Consider the following 18,854-nt stretch of genomic DNA (forward strand, 5'->3'; position numbering starts at 1 on the left):
GACAAAAAAAGCATCGTTTATTCCGTGGATTTTTCTACACCATGAATCAGCTTACCATGGGCAGTGTCTGAATCTGATATGGACTGGTACTCTGGTACTGAAGTAATGAAGTGTGATTTAATTATCACATTGGCCTTTTTATATTCTTTTCCTAACTTAGTCAGAATTTATAAAACAAACTCGGTAAAGAAGCAAAATAAACTTACACTATCGATGACCATCATTTTTGTCTATAGATTGTTGACTCTGTGAATCTGTAGCATATTTGACATGCAGTAACATTATTGATAATTTTTGGACAAACATCGATCAAATAAAAACAGGTTATCAAACAGAATAGCAAAATTAGAAATCTACACTTAGCTTTAGTATTATATTTTTGATTATAAGCAAGCAAGGGTTAGTTTAGCCAATGAATTAGATTAATTAGTTTTCTCTCTCCCAGGGTCACTCTATTTTAATTACAATGAAACATTTAAATGCATATGCTCCCATCCATCTTTAAGATTAGGAAACATATTTGGCTAAATATGACATCAATTACATTGACAAGAAAACAAACGTTTTAAACGCAAGATATAAAGACATAGATACTTTTCTTTAAGAAGGTAGATCTAGGGTAAGGGACATAACTCTTGAAATATGTGATATGTTGCATCACATTCAATTCACCTACGCCTATCAAGCTTTCATTTGAAATAGAATGAAGTTCTATTTTTGAAACAGTCCAAGTTACTATGATGCTTACATGAGATTGATGCCAATGCTGAATATAAGCGTTCTGGGGACAATGATTTGTAAGAGTTGGGTACCTTAACCTAAGTCTACTTCCTTACGTGTATACGTAAAACGTGAAAATTCACTGATATCTTTGAAATATTCTTCTGTACATGACCTTATTTGAGTGAACGGATTCTCGTTTTTGTGTTTAATTTTCCAATACAATTTTTGTTACTTTTTTTTTATTTTAAAATTAAAAACATGTTTATGTTAAAAAAAGAGAGAAATGAATTAGATATTTAGGTTTAACAGTGCATTTTATTTCCATAGATTATCTGCTTTCTGCTTCTTAATCTACAAAATGAACAAAATTAATTTTTTACACAGTTTGAAAAATATATTGAATATATGTGATATGTATTGTTATATTACTCTACAGCTCGCTACTTTTCTTAGTACTCAGTAGAATAAACAGGAAACACATTGAAGAGCTTGGATTCTTAGTAATATTGAAACAGGCAATTGTTGAATAAAATATTCATTCTTTTATTCAATACGAACGATCCTCAAATCTCCGAAACAGAGGTTTGTAGAGCCTTCGTCCCTGTTGACGTAGGAGACACAAGGACCTCTGTTCGATCCTAGATTTTTTATTAGTTAGGTCATACTTTCTTTGCCGTAACAGAAAACACTGATTAAAAATATCACCTGTCTGTACCTTGTCGTCTAGGAAGTAAATATGAGAAACCAAAGATCATTTATCAATCCATTATGGTTTCGTAAGTTTCTATTTTCCTGTTTTTTTTACATCTAAGTCATTCAATAATACATTTTCAGCTGAAATTTATTTTAGATTAAAAATCGATTAAAAATGCACTTGAAGCAAATTAGAAATACATGGTGAAAAGAAACCATACCATTTACAAAGTATAAATATCATTCAATGTTAGGCTACAAAAAAGGAAAATTCAATACATATAGAGAAAAAAAAATACGCTACTTGTGTAAGAATTAGGCAGTGAGTGGCACATCGTAATTCTCAAATTTAGTCGTTTTTTTGTTTTTTTTTTGTTTTTTGCTTCAAATGTATTCAATCATCTAGAAAACAACTGAAAAGCTATTTAAATTTAGACTGAAGCATTTGTGACGTAAATATTTTTACTGCTTATATATATATATAAAAAAAAAAGGAGTCAAAGTCGGGAATATGAGTTGCTTATTGTAATTGCATATTTGGAAAGTGAAAATAAATAACTTAATATTTGAACTAGTTCGGTATACTTTTAACCTCCGGTTTTTTGGGGTTTTTTTAAAGCAAATATTTATTACTTTATAAAAAGCCTTACAAATTGTGAAGGTGTAATTAATTGTCCAATGTCTAAATGAGAACGCCTAAGCACACTGTTGAATAAAAGCAGGAAGTATTTAAAAGTATTCGAAATTGCTACGCTTTTTTCCCTGTGGCAATCTTAATTTATATGTAAAACATTTTTTCCTCATCAAAATTCATTTATATGTTTGCTATAAATTACCCATGAAAATATGATTATTGGTTACTCTATTCATTAGTATAATAATCCCACGGAAAAAAGAATTTCTATACTTTTTAAAAAGCATAACCCTGTAATATTAGATTATTTGTTCTATAAACCACACGGGTATAAATCTTAAATGAATGGAAATTATTTTAATGACTTAATTTTGGTAACGCAAACGTATGAAACCCCGTAAATACCTTCTTCATTTCAAAGATATTTTGTATCATTTGGAGTTTTCTTATGACCATTTGGTAAAAATGAAGAAATCAAACATCCAGTACATGTAAGTTCATTACCCGGGACACTTTGAAAAGGAGGGGTGCAGTCAGGGTTACTCAGAAAAAAGGGGGGTGTTAAGACATCATTTGCCATCTTTTGTCTATTTTATACATGGAAAATAACAAATTTTCCACAACAAAATTGGGGTGCCAACCCCCCTGCATCTCCGCTAGATCTGCCAATGTTACTTGAACTCGTGTTCTGGATGTCAGCTTCAAATTAGCAGATTAACAAATGGAATCTAGTGACCACAAATATGTGAGATTCGGATGCGTCTTATGTTAGACAGCACACGGATTTTATCCAACTATTATGTTTCGTTTCTTGTGTGGAGTAATGCACTTAAAACGGTGATGCTATCGATAACAAAAATTTAAATATTACAACATCATAGTAACGTGGGATGTAAAGTCAAAATGTTTAAGTGTCACACGGTAAGACAGTATCATCTTACTACATTGCATTAAAAGTAAACTTGTAAACTTGGCTCTAGAGATCCAGATTCGCTCACCTGGTAAAAAAGATTTTTTGGAAGCTGTTATTCATCTTTGCACTTGATCCTATTATACTTTCGTCATTAGGGTCATTTTGTATCAATTGACAGTTTTCTTTTATGCAAACTATAAGCTAAAAAAAAAACAAATACCTACTCTACAATGTACTCTGAATGTCTTTTGTAGGCCCTGTAATGCTCTATCTTAACATGTGCATTGTGTTCTCACAAGGAACAAATTTCGTGTGAAGTACATTGTAGAATATATTATTCCAAACAAATGTATAATGAAAAAAGATTGTTACTGGAAATTGTTTTTTAACAGCATTGTAAATACAGAGAATTGAAAATGAGTTTTAAAATTTTAATATCAATTGAGTCAGCACAGTAGGTCATCATGCAAAAAGAAGATTTAAATAATAGTACACTTTTAAAGCTTGTTAATGACAAATACAAGATGAAGAAACTGATAAATATTTAATTTTCTTTTTGTTTAATTTGCTTTGTATTTGAATTCTAATTCTAGAAAATTATGTTCTTTAAATTGTAAAAAAAGACTCCAAATTATTTCTAAAAGTAAATACCCTTTGATTTTGTTTTAATTTAATTGAATTCAATTTGATCCGATGGAGCAGTGTAGCGAATAGAGTCGTCGCATTCCGAGACGTTTGTATAGTATTGATTTGTTGTGACATGCATCATTAATTTGATCCTCTATCCTACAAAATAAAACACCCAGTTGAACTGTCCCGTACTACCATACATCGTGTACTATGTTAGAGCCCTAGATTAATCCTACGAGGAGGAATGACCGAGCCAGCGAAAGCTTTATTTTTAATATAGCCTAGCTGGTCGAGTGGTCTTGGGCGCTGGACTTCGTGGTGCAGTCGGTGTCGCCATACATGTCACAGCGGTACGAGTTCGAGTCCCGCGGAGGGAACGACCAAAAATTTGCATCGCAAATTTGACAGTTCTAACATCGTTGGGAATTTTTCAGACCCTTCTATAAGTTTACGTTATCTTCCCTGTATCAATTTGATCCGATGAAACAGTGTAGCGAATCTGTACATTTTTAACAGGTTAAGGTTGTTTACTTAAAACTACATCAGATACTACATCATATAAAGTGTCACAAAAAGCAACAATGGTCATGGTTTACTAGAAATTGTTTTATAACAGCATTGTAAATACAATGAATTGGTTATCTTACTTGGTAATGAAAGACCGAGTGGTGTCAGAAAAGAAGGTTTTTAAAGAAAAGTTAACAACAGACGACAACAAACGACGACGATTATGACAAAAGCTCAAAAGGACCTTCCATTCAGGTGACCTAAAAACGACAAATACCTATCAAACGAAAATCATTTACAATTATAATGACATATAACATCCCTGTTGGAGCAAACATAATATACCATTGGCTTGTTTTCTTGTTTTTTGTTTTTTTTTTATTTACATATTTACGGCAACTATTGCCATCCGTGTTAAAGCACATCATTGTTAATGTTATTTTGAATAATACAAATAAGCAGTAAAAGAATGAATACGGAAGAGCAATCCGGATCGAACTAAAACAAGTATAGGAATACTGTTCTTTCTAAGCACGAGATGGTCAGAAGATTTCAAATCCTGGTTAAAACTAGAGATAAAAACTACTACATATGTAATATTGAGTTCATGATCTATGTTGTTTGTGATGAAGATGTGTTCTAAATTACAGGAAGTCATCGACTAAATACAAAAAAATTCAACTTAAATCTCTATTGAAATATGTCCGTGTTGAGATGAGGACTTATAATTCGTTGTGATGTAAAAACAATGATCTTAATGTACGCACTATTCTTTGTCTGTAACCAGTTATAATAGTATATTATACAACAGGTGAGTGATTTAAATAAGTGCAGTTTTGAAGGGTGCAATATAAGAAATCATTAGCACTTTGCAGCGAGCCTTATCAGGCAAGATTTGAAGGAATGACATGTATTGTATTGATGGCATGGTGTTTTTTATGAATTGGTGACATACATGTACAAACAGATTAACGTAATATATGTTTATTTATAAACAAACAGGTATGAACACAATACATTGAATTATGATTAAGAAGGCACTATTTTTGAAATTTTCGACAGATAGTGGTCTTATTTCTTATTTCTTAAGTCGGTGTTTTGCCGAAAAACTAGTGCCTGAAGTCGGTGTTTTGTCCTCGACTAGTGCCTGAAGTCGGTGTTTTGCCCGAAACTGGTGCCTGAAATCGGTTTTGCCCTAGACTAGTGTCTGAAGTCGGTGTTTTTGTCCTCGACTTATGCCTCAAGTCGGTGTCTTGTCCTCGACTTGTGCCTGAAGTCGGTGTTTTTGTCCTCGACTAATGCCTCTGGTCGGTGTTTTGCCCTAGACTAGTGCGTGAAGTCGGTGTTTTGTCCTAGACCAGTGCCTGAAGTCGATGTTTTGTCCTAGACCAGTGCCTGAAGTCGGTGTTTTGTCCTAGACTAGGGCCTCAAGTCGACGTTTTGCCTTAGACTAGTGCCTCAAGTCGGTGTTTTGCCCTGGACTAATGCCTGAAGTCGGTGTTTTGTCCTAGACTAGTGCCTGAAGTCGGTGTTTTGTCCTAGACTAGGGCCTCAAGTCGACGTTTTGCCTTAGACTAGTGCCTCAAGTCGGTGTTTTGCCCTGGACTTATGCCTGAAGTCGGTGTTTTGTCCTAGACTAGTGCCTGAAGTCGGTGTTGTGTCCTAGACTAGGGCGTCAAGTCGACGTTTTGCCTTAGACTAGTGCCTCAAGTCGGTGTTTTGCCCTGGACTTATGCCTGAAGTCGGTGTTTTGTCCTAGACCAGTGCCTGAAGTCGATGTTTTGCCCTAGACTAGTGCCTCAAGTCGGTGTTTTGTCCTTGACTAGTCCCTCAAGTCGGTGTTTTGCCCTCGACTATTCCCTCAAGTCGGTGTTTTGTCCTCGACTAGTCCCTCAAGTCGGTGTTTTGCCTTACTTTAGTACCTTGGGTCCATAAACAGGTGCCTCACGATGATTTTACTCAAATGACTCAGGTTGGTTTAATCCTCGCCTTGTACTCCTCTTCAGTATTTCACCCCAGTCTAGTGCCTCACATCGCTATTTGACCTTAGAGTAGTGCTTCATGTTGGTTTTCTCCTAGACGTGTACACAGGGTGCGTATTTCATACTTGTCTTGTGCTCCAGGTCAGTGTTACACCCAAGACTAGTACCTGATAAGAAGTATAGTATGAGTTTTAGAAGTCGTATTTTTCAGGTGGAGCAACCCAATGCGCATGTGCACATCCGGTGGTCAAGGACCGGAAGTGACCCTTGGGTGTGACCGGAAGTGGATCTTGCGCCCCCTTTCTGTTTAAGTATTTTTGATTTTTTTTATAACGAACTTTTTACTGCTATAGTATGTTTTCAAGGTACTTACACTCAAACTTTGGCCCATGTTATGAGGCTCTGATAGTAAATATATTTATATTTGTTATGTTGTCGCTAATAGGTGTTATCGGTTTTGAGCTACCCTGTTTTGAAAGGAGGTCTTTCTTTAGTCTAGTTTTATTACACAACATTTTTTTTTTCTTCCATATTTTATTTACAATTCATATTCATATATTCGTCGGGTGTCGTCAAATCCGGGTCCTGCTCAATTGTGCTCTTCTTCCTCGTTAAATAACACTTCACGATCCGATCTCCTTATGATACTGCTACAAGAAGTCTTGCCGTCCGAGTATCATTGGCGTCAAGGCTTTTTTTTTTCACTCTATTTAATTTTCACTTCCTTTTGTTTACATGACTTCTGGTAATGTTCGTTGTATATCCCATATAGCTCCTCCTTTTTCTTGATGAAATATCCTCTCAGGTTCTGGCACCGTAGATCAATATGATTCATGTAGTCGAACTTTTGTAACTTTCTTCCGCTCGATTTGTTAGCCTCGCAAGACATCTGCACCGACCCTTAGTTCCCCGTTAGTTGATCTGATTGAACTTTTGTTTCTTTTATTCCACCAAATTTATTTTGATCTTTCTTATGCAAGGACATCTGTCGCGTCTAATAGTGACCCGCTCTCAGGGTCCATATGTTTCCAATGCGTCTAGTTGTTCTTTTGTTTCTTATACAAGGATGCACGTTTATCCACTCTGGTTTCCACTTGTATTTGATATTCTGACGTATCCAAGAACACATCCTGAATTTTCCATGGGAAAATGTTGCTTCTCAATCTCAAGTTGTCAGTAGTGCCCTGTTTCATGTCAATCAACAAATATCCGTGGGTTTTGGCAGTGGCATACTCGTACGATTTCATAAAGTAGTTTTTCTTGTTGGGGGACATTTGTTGGGCCATGGTCATGGCCTGTGATACCTCTATGGGATTTTTAAACAGAACCAAGTAATGGGCATTCAGACTGATGGTCCTGTGATACTTGATTTGTTGAAAAGTTTCTGAACCAGCAACATGACACTTATATATTTATGTTGAGAATATTGCATGAAGAGATGCGAGATAGATTCAGTGACCGAATTCATCATATCGTCTAGAATAAGCAAATGTTTCTCTCTGGGATCCAAGGTGTCAAGGTCGGGGTGTCATTGTACAAAGTCAACATCCTCAATGGTTCCATAAATGGTCTGGTACACGTCGTAGCACCACGTTGTTCGATCGGGTCTAGGCATCATCATGTGTTTCACTTTTTGAAAGAATCGGCGTACAAACATCGTTTTTCCTCTTCCGGTGGGTCATGCTATGACGTTGGTAAAGGGATGGGCTCAGGGCATGAAATGGTCGTCCAAGTACACTTTGGGTACATCGAAAGGAAGGGGGTCGTCTGTCGGATGTATGAAAAAGTTTTCGTCAGTTGTGTCCTTTGGCAAGCTTTCATCGTGGATCGATTGGCGTAGCCCTTTCATCGAAGTATAAGGGTCTTGGCGTAGTCCATTCATCAAAGTATCATAGTCCGATACGTCGGTTTTACTGGGTCTTATCTGTGGATAGGGTCTGTACCTTGTCGTATCTGAATTTTTACGGTGAACTAATCTTATATATCTGTTTAAACTATCCATTCTACTCAAAGATTTTGAAAAGATGGAACGGGGGACATGTTTACTCTACGACAGTCCATGTACAACTGTCACTTTTTCCGGGTTAAACTCGTTTTTATATGGTTTATAGAACATTGTTTGTTTGTGTGTTTCTATGTACGCGTGTGTTGATACATGTGTGTGCTTATATATACGTGTGTGTGTTTATATGTACGTGTGTGTGTCTGTATGTGTGTTTGTACGTGTGTTTGAGGTCAGATACAACCTAACCCTAACCCTATCCCTGACTCTTACCCTAACCTGAATCCTTGTTCTGTATGTTTTCTGTTGTTTTAACACTAACTCTAACTTTGACTCTTAACCTAACCTTAATTCTTTTTCTGTATGTTATTCTGTTGTTTTAACTCTATCCTTAACCATTTCCTTTTAACTAACTCTATTCGACCTCAAAGTGCATCTTCTTCTAGAACTGTAACCTAATCGATAAACAATTTCTCACATCTATCAGCCATAGTCCTAACTCTAACCCTAGGCAAATGCCATGGCTTGACCCCAACCCTTAACATAAACCTAAGCCTAACCCTTTGCTTAATCATACCCCTAACCCTAACACGAACCTAGATCTAACGTTTAACTCTTATCTGAAACTCTAACCCTAACCCTAGCTCTTTGACCCGTACGCTAACTTTCTGTTTTCCTAACACTGATCCAAGTCATAACCCTAGACATAAACTTTTTCCCTTTTACTCTTTATTGTTTTTGGTACATCTAGTACACTGCGTTATTTATCTTATTTCTCATAAACATTTGATAAATAAAAAGTATTAGTTACGCATCGATAAAATATCGAATAAATAAGTCACGAAAGAAAAGGGTAGGGTTAGGGTTAGAGTTAGAGTTAGGTTTAGGACTATGGTTAGGGTTAGAGTTAAGTTAGGGTTAGAAAAAATAGAAAATGAATCAGATCAATACGGATTGGACTTACAGAACACTAGAGACTTGGGATTAGGGTTAATGTTAACACAATAGAAAAACTACCAGAACAAAGTGTTAGGGTTAGGGTTAGAATAGAAAATAAATCAGAACAATACAAAAACAAAATACCAGCGACTTAGGATTTGAGATAGTGATTAGATAATAAAAAAACAACCACAGCAAAGATTAGGGTTAGAGTTAGGGTCGAGGGTTATGGCCAGGGTAAGGATAAGTGCTTGAACAATAGAGAAACAAACAGAACGATGTTTGTACGCCGATTCGTTCAAAACGTGAAGCACTAGATGATGCCTAGACCCGATCTCGTGGTGCTACGACGTGTACCAGACCATTTATGGAACCATGGAGGATGTCGACTTTGTACAAGGACTCCCCGACCTTGACAACTTGGATCCCAGAGAAAAACACTTGCTTATTCTAGACGATATGATGAATTCGGTCACTGAATCTATCTCGCATCTCTTCACGAAATATTCTCGCCATAACAATATATGTGTCATATTGCTGGTTCAGAAACTTTTCAACAAATCAAATATCACAGGACCATTACTTGGTTCTGTTTAAAAATCCCAGAGACGTATCACAGGCCATGACCATGGCCCAACAAATGTTCCCCAAATAGACAAACTACTATATGAAATCGTACGAGTATCCCACCGCCAAACCCCACGGATATTTATTGATCGACCTGAATGAAACAAGGCACTCCCGACAACTTGAGATTGAGAAGCAACATTTTGCCATGGGAAATTCAAGATGTGTTCTTGGATGAAAACAAAAGTAAATAGAGATGAAAAAGGATGTGTGGTCACTTCTTGGCTGACTCGCAAAAGAAGATGGACGCACACGGAGCAATAAAAATTTACAAGATAGTCCCCTGTCGAGGAATTCATTTAGAAGAAGTCACCAGTCGCGATGCCATACACGTGCAATGGACGACAAAAAGGGCACAATGCAAACCTAGGAATGAACCGACAAAAGAAAGTGAGACCCCAAAAAGACCTCGTGGTAGACCAGCTGGAGGAAAGAAAAAAGCCAATAAAACAGATGTGACACTTATAAATGGAACTGTATAGAGAGCAGTTCGGAACAAAGATCGAGCAGATGTATTACGTAAAACGTACAACGTCAGAATATCAAATATAAGTGGAAACCAGAGTGGATTATCGTGCATCCTTGTATAAGAAACAAAAGAACAACTAGACGCATTGGAAACATATGGACCGTGAGAGCGGGTCAGTAATTGGACGCAACAGATGTCCTTGCATAAGAAAGATCAAAATAAATTTGGTGGAATAAAAGAGACAAAAGTTCAATCAGATCAAAGAACGGGGTACTAAAGGTCGGTGCAGATGTCTTGCGAGGTTAACAAATCGAGCGGAAGAAAGTTACAAAAGTTCGACTACATGAATCATATTGATCTACGGTGCCAGAACCTGAGAGGATATTTCATCAAGAAAAAGGAGGAGCTATATGGGATATACAACGAACATCACCAGAAGTCATGTAAACAAAAGGAAGTGAAAATTAAATAGAGTGAAAAAAAAAAAAACAGCCTTGACGCCAATGATACTCGGACGACAAGACTTCTTGTAGCAGTATCATAAGGAGATCGGATCGTGAAGTGTTATTTAACGAGGAAGAAGAGCACAATTGAGCAGGACCCGGATTTGACGACACCCGACGAATATATGAATATGAATTGTAAATAAAATATCGAAGAAAAAAAAATGTTGTGTAATAAAACTAGACTAAAGAAAGACCTCCTTTCAAAACAGGGTAGCTCAAAACCTATAACACCTATTAGCGACAACATAACAAATATAAATATATTTACTATCAGAGCCTCATAACATGGGCCAAAGTTTGAGTGTTAGTAACTTGAAAACACACTATAGCAGTAAAAAGTTCCTTATAAAAAAACATCATACAATACTTAAACAAAAAGGGAGGGTGCAAAGGAAACAAATCACGAATGAAATTATGGAGAGAAAAATAAAATTCCGTAGTTCAATGGTTTACCCCCATAACGGGTCAAATCTAGTACACGCGATATGTAAACATTGAAAGTATGAAAAAGAAATCGGTTTACCCGATAGAGCCTCATAACACGTTCAAAGCAAGTTTGGGCGACATGCAAATATCGAAAATATTATAGCAGTAAAAAGTTCAATCTCCTTATAATAACAAAAGAAAAACATTAAATGATCACACAAGTCTCAAACAAAGAAAAGGGGCGTAGGAAAAAAACTACGACTGAAAATAGGAAGAGAAATATGAAATTCGTCAATATTTTACCCAAGAACCTCATAACGGGTCAAATCAAGTACACGCGACATGTAAACATTGGAAATATGAAAAAAAAATTACCCACTAGAGCCCATAACACGGATAAAATCGATGAAAAGTTCGAGTGTGTCTGTAATAGGTGATGAAATGGTCGACAATAAAAATCTGAAATGAAAGGTAATACACCATTCAAAAGCTCTTAACGTTCCAAATGTACAACGAGTACACCTTACGATTGTCAGGATAATCTTTAGTGGTTAGTCAAAATTTCAAACTGAATACAAAAAATATTAAACATAATTAAACAAAAAAATATGATAAAAAATCATTTTTTAGTGGTAAACATTGCACAACTCGCCCTTACACCTGTAATGTATTCATAAAGCACAATAAAAAGCGGTTAAAAATCAATACATGGGCTATTGAAATCACCAGTAAAATGGAAAGTTTCAAACATCTGTCTAATCCGTGAGACATCTATTCAAATTACACAATCCATTAAACACAAAGAAAATTTTAAATTTGACATTATTACACAAAGACAATGAAATTACAATTAATTTACAAAAAAAATAATTAAAAACCAATGAACGATAATGAAAATGAAGAATTAAGAAAGCAATATAAACAAAGAAAAATAAGTCATAATACACCCCTTTTTTATACTTACCTGTTTACACCATTCTATATAATGACACTAATTAGGATACTTAATGAGTATACCTATAGAGGTCATTTCCTCCCTCTCAACCTTTAAGCCCCCCTTTTCTACATCAAAATGTCCCCATGTTCCCTTTATTGGTTCCCAATCTAAGTCCACTTCCGATCACCCAAGGTCAACTTCCCGGCACACCCAAGGGTCATTTCCGGTCCTTGACCACTGGATGTGACGTCATGTACATGCGCATTGGGGTGCTCCACCTGAAAAATATGACTTCTAAAACTCATACTATACTACTCTGAGGTCTATATTTCACCTTAAACTATTTTCTTGGGTCGGTATTTTACCCTTTACTAATGCATTACTAATGCAGTATTTTACCCTAGACTAGTACCTCAGGTCGGTTTGCAAACCCCAGATCGTTATTTCTTCAAAGACCAGTCCCCAGGTCGATATTTTACCATATACTACTTCCCCAGGTCGGTATTTCACCTTAAATTAGTGCCTCGGGCCGGTATTTTATCATAAACTAGTGTCGCAATGTCGTATGTAATTTAGACTTGTTTTCAGATCAGTATTTCACTCAAGACTAGTACTTCAGCTAGAAAATTCACCCTAGACTAGCGCCTCAGATGTGTATTTTACTTAGTTCCCAGGTGGGTATTTCACCTTAGATTAGTGGCTCATGGCGGTATTTCATCCTAGACTAGTGTCGTAGGTCTGTAATTTACTCAATACTTGCACGTTAGGTCAGTATTTCACACAAGATAAGTACTTAGGTCCATATTTCACCCTAGAGTAGTATCTCAAGTCGGTAATTCACCCTGGTCTAGTACCTCGTGTAGACTCGTCACCCTATATTAGTACCCCAGATCGTTATTTCATCTTAGACTTGAGCATAAGGTTGTTATTTTAAAAAAAAAGTCCAGTGCCCCAAGTCGGTATACCTCCTAGATAAGTGCCTTATGTCGGTATTTCATCCGAAACTGGTTTCGCAGGTCTGTAATTTACCCCAGACTTGTACTTCAGGTCAATATTTCATTTAAGACTAGTACTTCGTGTAGATTTTTCACCCTAGACTAGCGCCTTAGATCGGTATTTTACCATATACTAGATCCCCAGGTCGGTATTTTACCCTAGATTAATGCCACATGTCGGTGTTTCACTCTAGACTATTACCTCAGGTCGATTTTTTTATTGTCCGACCCTTAGTTAATGCCATACTCAGTACGGTTGAAAAGTCATATTTTGAATGTGACTACTTGTGAATTATATCAATATCCAGTTACAGTGTCCCTTCGGTCAAAGCTAAGTTTGTGTCCTGCTATTTCTAACGTTACAAAAAATCGACCCGCAATCAATCAATCAATCACTGGACGTGGTATGTAATAGATTGTTTAATTCAAACATGTTTTGTTGCATATCCCCATTATGCAAAGGTCAAAAACAGCTGAAAGAATTTAATTAAAATTGAGCTTATGATGTTGACTGTAATATTACATGACTCTTTATGGGCTTTTTTTTATTGCAGACCACCCATGATAGCTTATAAAGACCATGAGTACAAGCTCCAATAGACATTTGTATACAGGAATAGGATCTTTTGTTTTGATATTTTTTGTTTTTGTATCAATACAAAATTTTAATATCAAGGAATGGAATACAAAAGTAAAAAACTTCATGTACAACAGCAAGAATGGCAACGAAGATTCAAAATTAAAGGAATTACTTGTTCAACTGTCAACAGACATACGAAAAGCTAAGACCCACATTCGAGGAACAAAAGCAAGAAAGTATATAGTCAATGCATTGGATGTTGTTACAAAATTGCTAACTTTGACTAACTCTTCAACTGAAGGACTAACGCGTCAGGTTACGGTTTCAAAACATATTTGTAAAGAGGTTTTCAAAGGGTCCAAATACGGATATTCATTATATCATACAGGATTCGAGAGGGAACATTGTACTTACGCAACCCCGTTGGAAGACATAGTAACGATTGTTGTTTTGCCCTCTGGAGAGAGTAATTTCAATATAGAGTCGATTCTACATGAAATTTTACATTATAACAACAGAATAAAAGTCATTGTTGGTACATTAGATCCGGAAAAGTTTTTGAAAAACATTAACTTTAGTAAAGTGCAATTTTTACAAATTTCGGATACTTTTACTTTAGGAAAAGCTTGGAATTTACTTATAGAACAAGTAAAAACTGAATACGTTTTAGTCGCTCGTAACATTACATATTTCAGTAAAGATTCTCGGATTGAGCGTCTAGTGCATGAAATTGAAAGTTTGGGCGTGGCTGTCGTTGGGGGAGCGTCACGGGACAAAGATGGGTTTTGGAAAATTGGCTGTTATCAATCTGCATATAGAAATTATACATTAGTGTATGAAGAAGGATACGATGAATCTCTACACGAGTGTTTATTTTGTGACTTCTTAATGGGTCCATTTCTTATCCGTACAAAGACAATTAAGAAATATCAATTTGATGAAAACCTCAAATTATCCAACGTTTTCAACGATTTGTTTCTCCGACTTTCTCTGTCTAACCAGGAAAGTGTTGTATGTCCTGATTCCATGTTTTATGTTAACCGAGCACAAATTTCGAATAATTCTGGAACTTGGTCAGATTTAGCGAAAAAGTACAATCTTTATCGATTAAGCTTTGCAAATCAAGTAGATATAACATTCGAATGTAAAAATGTTGAGTGCAATAAAAATCTTGGATACGCCGTTCACCCTTGTTGCTTACAAGATCTAGCTGACATGATGAAATTTGCTATGAAACTTTGCGAGAAATCTGGTAGCATTTGCGAAATAGACAGCGGTTCTATGATTGGTGTCGTGAAATTTTATAGCGTTTTACCGTGGGAAAAAGATGGAGACATATCATTTTTATCCACGAACTTTTCTGCTTTATCTTCCCTGAAGAAGGAAATGAAGAAGTGGTACTCAGTACGTAGCTCAAGTCAATTTTTTCAATTAGATAGTAAATACTGGTTTATTGAGCTTTTTGGAATGAAACAACTTGACTCTGTTGAGGTTATTTCTGAAGGATTTAAACCAACAAAGGCCTTGATAGATGGTCAATGGGTCTGGGCACCACGAAACCCAGGCTTGTGGGCTAGGAACAGATATGGACACGAAATATATGCTCATGCCCAGCATTGGCGTGACTTTGGGAAAAAAGACAGTTGGTTTGAATATCAAGCAAATTATTTCGCACCCTGTAAAACTCCGGGGCGTCATGATTGCTTAAACAATATCAATGCTGACGGTAATCTTCAATTCCGTACTCCATTACCCTGATAGCATTAAAATGATGTAAAAATCTAAAATTTGGCGTTCCTATGTGAAGTTTGACGTATGCATTTGATAAGAATTGACATGGAGAAAGCGAGTCTGTCATATTGAATAGGTAATATATACCTAGTGACTAAAACCATATGCCTAGTCTCACATGCAGATGCAGCAAAGCATTAAATACAGGATCCAGCTGCAGCATAGCCATATTTTAAATGTCTAAAAACTGGGGGAGCATGGACCAGGTGCACCGGTAGGGTAAGCGTCCTCTGCTTTTCTCGAAACACCCGCCGAATTGCTCATAAAAAGTCAAGTCCGGGGTAGAAAAACGAGGAAAGGAAAACTATGACCCGTTGAATAAATCAGTTTTCATGATGCTGATGGATACACCATAACGATCCACGAGTTCATGATGACGACCATAAAACTCCTGTAGTGATGACTTCAATTTTGTAGCAACATAACCATGTTCCAGAAGCCTATTTGTTAGAGTTCTAGCGCGATACAAAAAGTCTGCGTAGTTTCGGCAAGCTCTGGCATAACGTATGAGTTGTGATATGAACACTCCATACGCAGGAGCCGAAGGGATGTTGCCACAGATGAAAGGAAAGTTGACAATTCTGAATGAAAAGTCATCACGTGTGTCGTAAAGTTTGGTCAATAGTTTTCCTTTACCATCGATTTCTAAGTGTAGGTCAAGATATGAGGCTGACTTCACAGTGTCTGTAGTATCCTTTATCTCAAGTTCTTTTGGGTAGATGCGATGTATCAAATCCCCGAAATTAGGATTGTTTAAAGATAATACGTCATCTATATAGCGGAAACTGAGATTGAAGGATCTAGCCAAACGATATTCTTTCTTTCTGATCAGATCAGCTATAAAGTCAGCCTCATGAGAGTAAAGGGATAGGTCAGCAAGTAAAGGAGCACAATTTGTTCCCATTGGAATGCCGACCGTTTGTTGAAAAACACGTCCACCACACTGAACATTGCTTTCATTTCACACAATACCAAGCGATTAAGATAGACAAATAAAACGATGCATACTAATATTTGGTAACAAACATCTACATGTAAAAAAAAACATTTGAATGTTAAAATTTACTATTGTCAATTTCGATATAGAGCTTTAAGACTATTGTCTTAGTTTCCATTACCTGCACGCATTGCAATCAGTCAAAAAAATATTATCGTCACGATACCAAAAATAATACACATTTAATAAACTAATGCATCAGTGGTGGAGTTTTAGTGAAAGAGTGGGGGGCGGGGGGCAAAAAAATTTCTTGACAGGATCGCCGGTGAGGATCACGAAGTTAGTGTTTTTCATGATTTAACACACAATTTTTTCAACATTTTTTTATGGGGAGGGGGAGAGCCGCGGCACCCTGTATCCGCCACTGTGTATGCTGTGAACGTTTTTCATGAAATAACATATCATCACAGCATTAAAACCAAATACTTAATAAGTTAAGTAAAGAAGTACTCAAAACCAAAATCGAATTAAGATTCCAAATCCAGCACTGATAAGTCCTACCAGTATGTCAAAGGAGCTACAATATTGTAAACCCCATGTTTAATACACGGTATGAAACTTCAGTGTTCGAGGGGGTTTCGAATTTCGTGCTACGGCATATTTATATGTGGGTAGTTTGTGGTCTGATAACGTGACTAATGGGACGGTGAATAATTCATCAGCATCGACCCAGTAGGTTTTAAATACAAAAATATTTATCAAAATTAATTGCTGCAGTAAATCAACAGATTTATCGACAAATAGGTATTTCTAGTAAGACAAACCTTTTTCCCATTACCTGCATGTGCCAAAGCCAGGCATTGTTCACAAAAGAAAGAATGTCTGTACGTAAAGCACTAAGTTTTCAATAAAAGAGCTGTGTTCCTTTTTTTTCTTTGGTCCTTGATCAGTACAGAAAATCATTTTTTTCATCAAACTTTCTAAAACTGGATAACAATTAAATAATGTTTATTTTAATAGATATATGCAGCATGTGTTGATATCATAAACTTTATCAATAAGTCATATCTCAATATTGCGCTTACTATTATCGCCATAATATTATTTATTAAAAAATATAAATGTACGGCTTTCAAGAATGAATGTCATAGATATTATGTCTCTGAAGAGGTCTATAAGGCATACAATCCAGATTTCGATTTGATATATATATATATGGGTTGTTTTTTGTCAGGTGCGACTAATTCATGGCCACGTTCTCTGTATTTATGCACGTCTTATATTCCCTGCTATGATCGATACTGTACATTTCTATGTTCTAAGTACAGGTTCACCTAAGAATCGTGCAGAGGGTATCAAATCTGTGAACTTTGCCAACTTTCCTAAAGGTGTAAACGCATGTTGTATACTTCATTGTTGAATTGATGCTCAATAAAAGTAAGACAGATTCTGAAAGTGGACTGGTTATATAGTGATATGTAGTGAAAAGAAATGTTGGCAGATATTTTAGTAGAACTTAAGAAAGTATAACTAGTGTAAGGGACACAACTCTTAAAAATCATTGGAACGTTTGTATGCACATTTTACATCCATCTTATGTAAGCATTTAATTAACTTGGATTGATTTTATTCTGCTTCAAACAAAAGCTTGAGAGGCTTTGGTGAAATTTAGTATGATACAAACATATCACTGATTTCAAGAGTTATGTCCCTTACCCTAGGTCTACCCCGTTAACTTGACTCTTTGGTCTAATTTGATTACCTGCACAACTAAAGATACAGCTTTAATTTGAAAGACCTTCGACTTATCACCACTTTATTTATTTGCGTGATTCTTAGGTGGATCTTTAATTTTATTTTTTTTAAAGTCATTTGTGAATTGCGTTTTGTAGTCCAGCTGCAATATTTAGGTTTTACGTTCGTATAATGATAGAAATTTACTGATTTTTACATAATTTAACATACATTTGAAACAAAAATTATCGTAGTGATTTTACTTAAATATTTGATTTCCAAATTGACTGTAAGAGTAATCAAGGGTACCAAGGCTCCAGCGAAGAACAAAATAATATAACCCAATGTTAACACGAAAGGGCCTTTAGTGCAAAAGTCTACATGTAGTCTAATGTCTATAGTCTACGGACAATCACAACTCATTTTTATTTTGTCTTTCGTCACTCCGATATTTTAATACAATGTATACATAAATCTGAAGTTCTTTGTACTAAGACACTGCTATTCGGATGAATGCATGTAATGTACCTTTTTTAATGTTCAAGGGACTACAGTGTGCTCATTTATGCCCATTATTACGTAAGTATACATGTTTCTTTACGATCAAACAGTTTACTTTAATCGTTATGAAATATCGAATAAATCCAGTCATGTAAACGAACAGATCAATCGGAAATACTCGGGCATTTCCGCTACACTAAAAAATAACCTCGTATGCAGAAAGGAGAATTTCTTCTAGAAAACTTGCCGGCATTGTAGTCGTACGCCAATCAAAGTAGTTCTATCCACCAGGTGGCGCTAAAAATTTTGGTTGGATATCACTAGAAAT

At 36.0% G+C, this 18,854-nt stretch overlaps 1 protein-coding gene across 8 annotated transcripts in view; it reads left to right on the forward strand.

The window, feature by feature from the left end:
• Positions 1–15,350, forward strand: part of LOC148601993 (uncharacterized) — a 50,042-nt gene extending 34,692 nt beyond the window's left edge. For 6 of the 8 annotated variants that reach the window (XM_088556209.1, XM_088556215.1, XM_088556213.1 and 3 more), the window contains one exon: positions 13,538–15,350. In XM_088556209.1, coding sequence (XP_088412335.1) covers positions 13,564–15,321 — 1,758 coding nt within the window. In that variant the 5' untranslated portion in view covers positions 13,538–13,563 and the 3' untranslated portion in view covers positions 15,322–15,350. Of the gene's footprint in view, positions 1–4,752; positions 4,912–12,576; positions 12,663–13,537 lie in introns of those variants that run through there. The other 2 variants (XM_088556212.1, XM_088556217.1) reach the window with 2 other exon arrangements.
• Positions 15,351–18,854: the final 3,504 nt, after the last annotated feature.

The sequence above is a fragment of the Perna viridis genome, chromosome 12 (assembly GCF_037379345.1).
Source record: "Perna viridis isolate PV_CMFRI_1.1 ecotype Kerala chromosome 12, ASM3737934v1, whole genome shotgun sequence".
Taxonomy (NCBI): domain Eukaryota; kingdom Metazoa; phylum Mollusca; class Bivalvia; order Mytilida; family Mytilidae; genus Perna; species Perna viridis.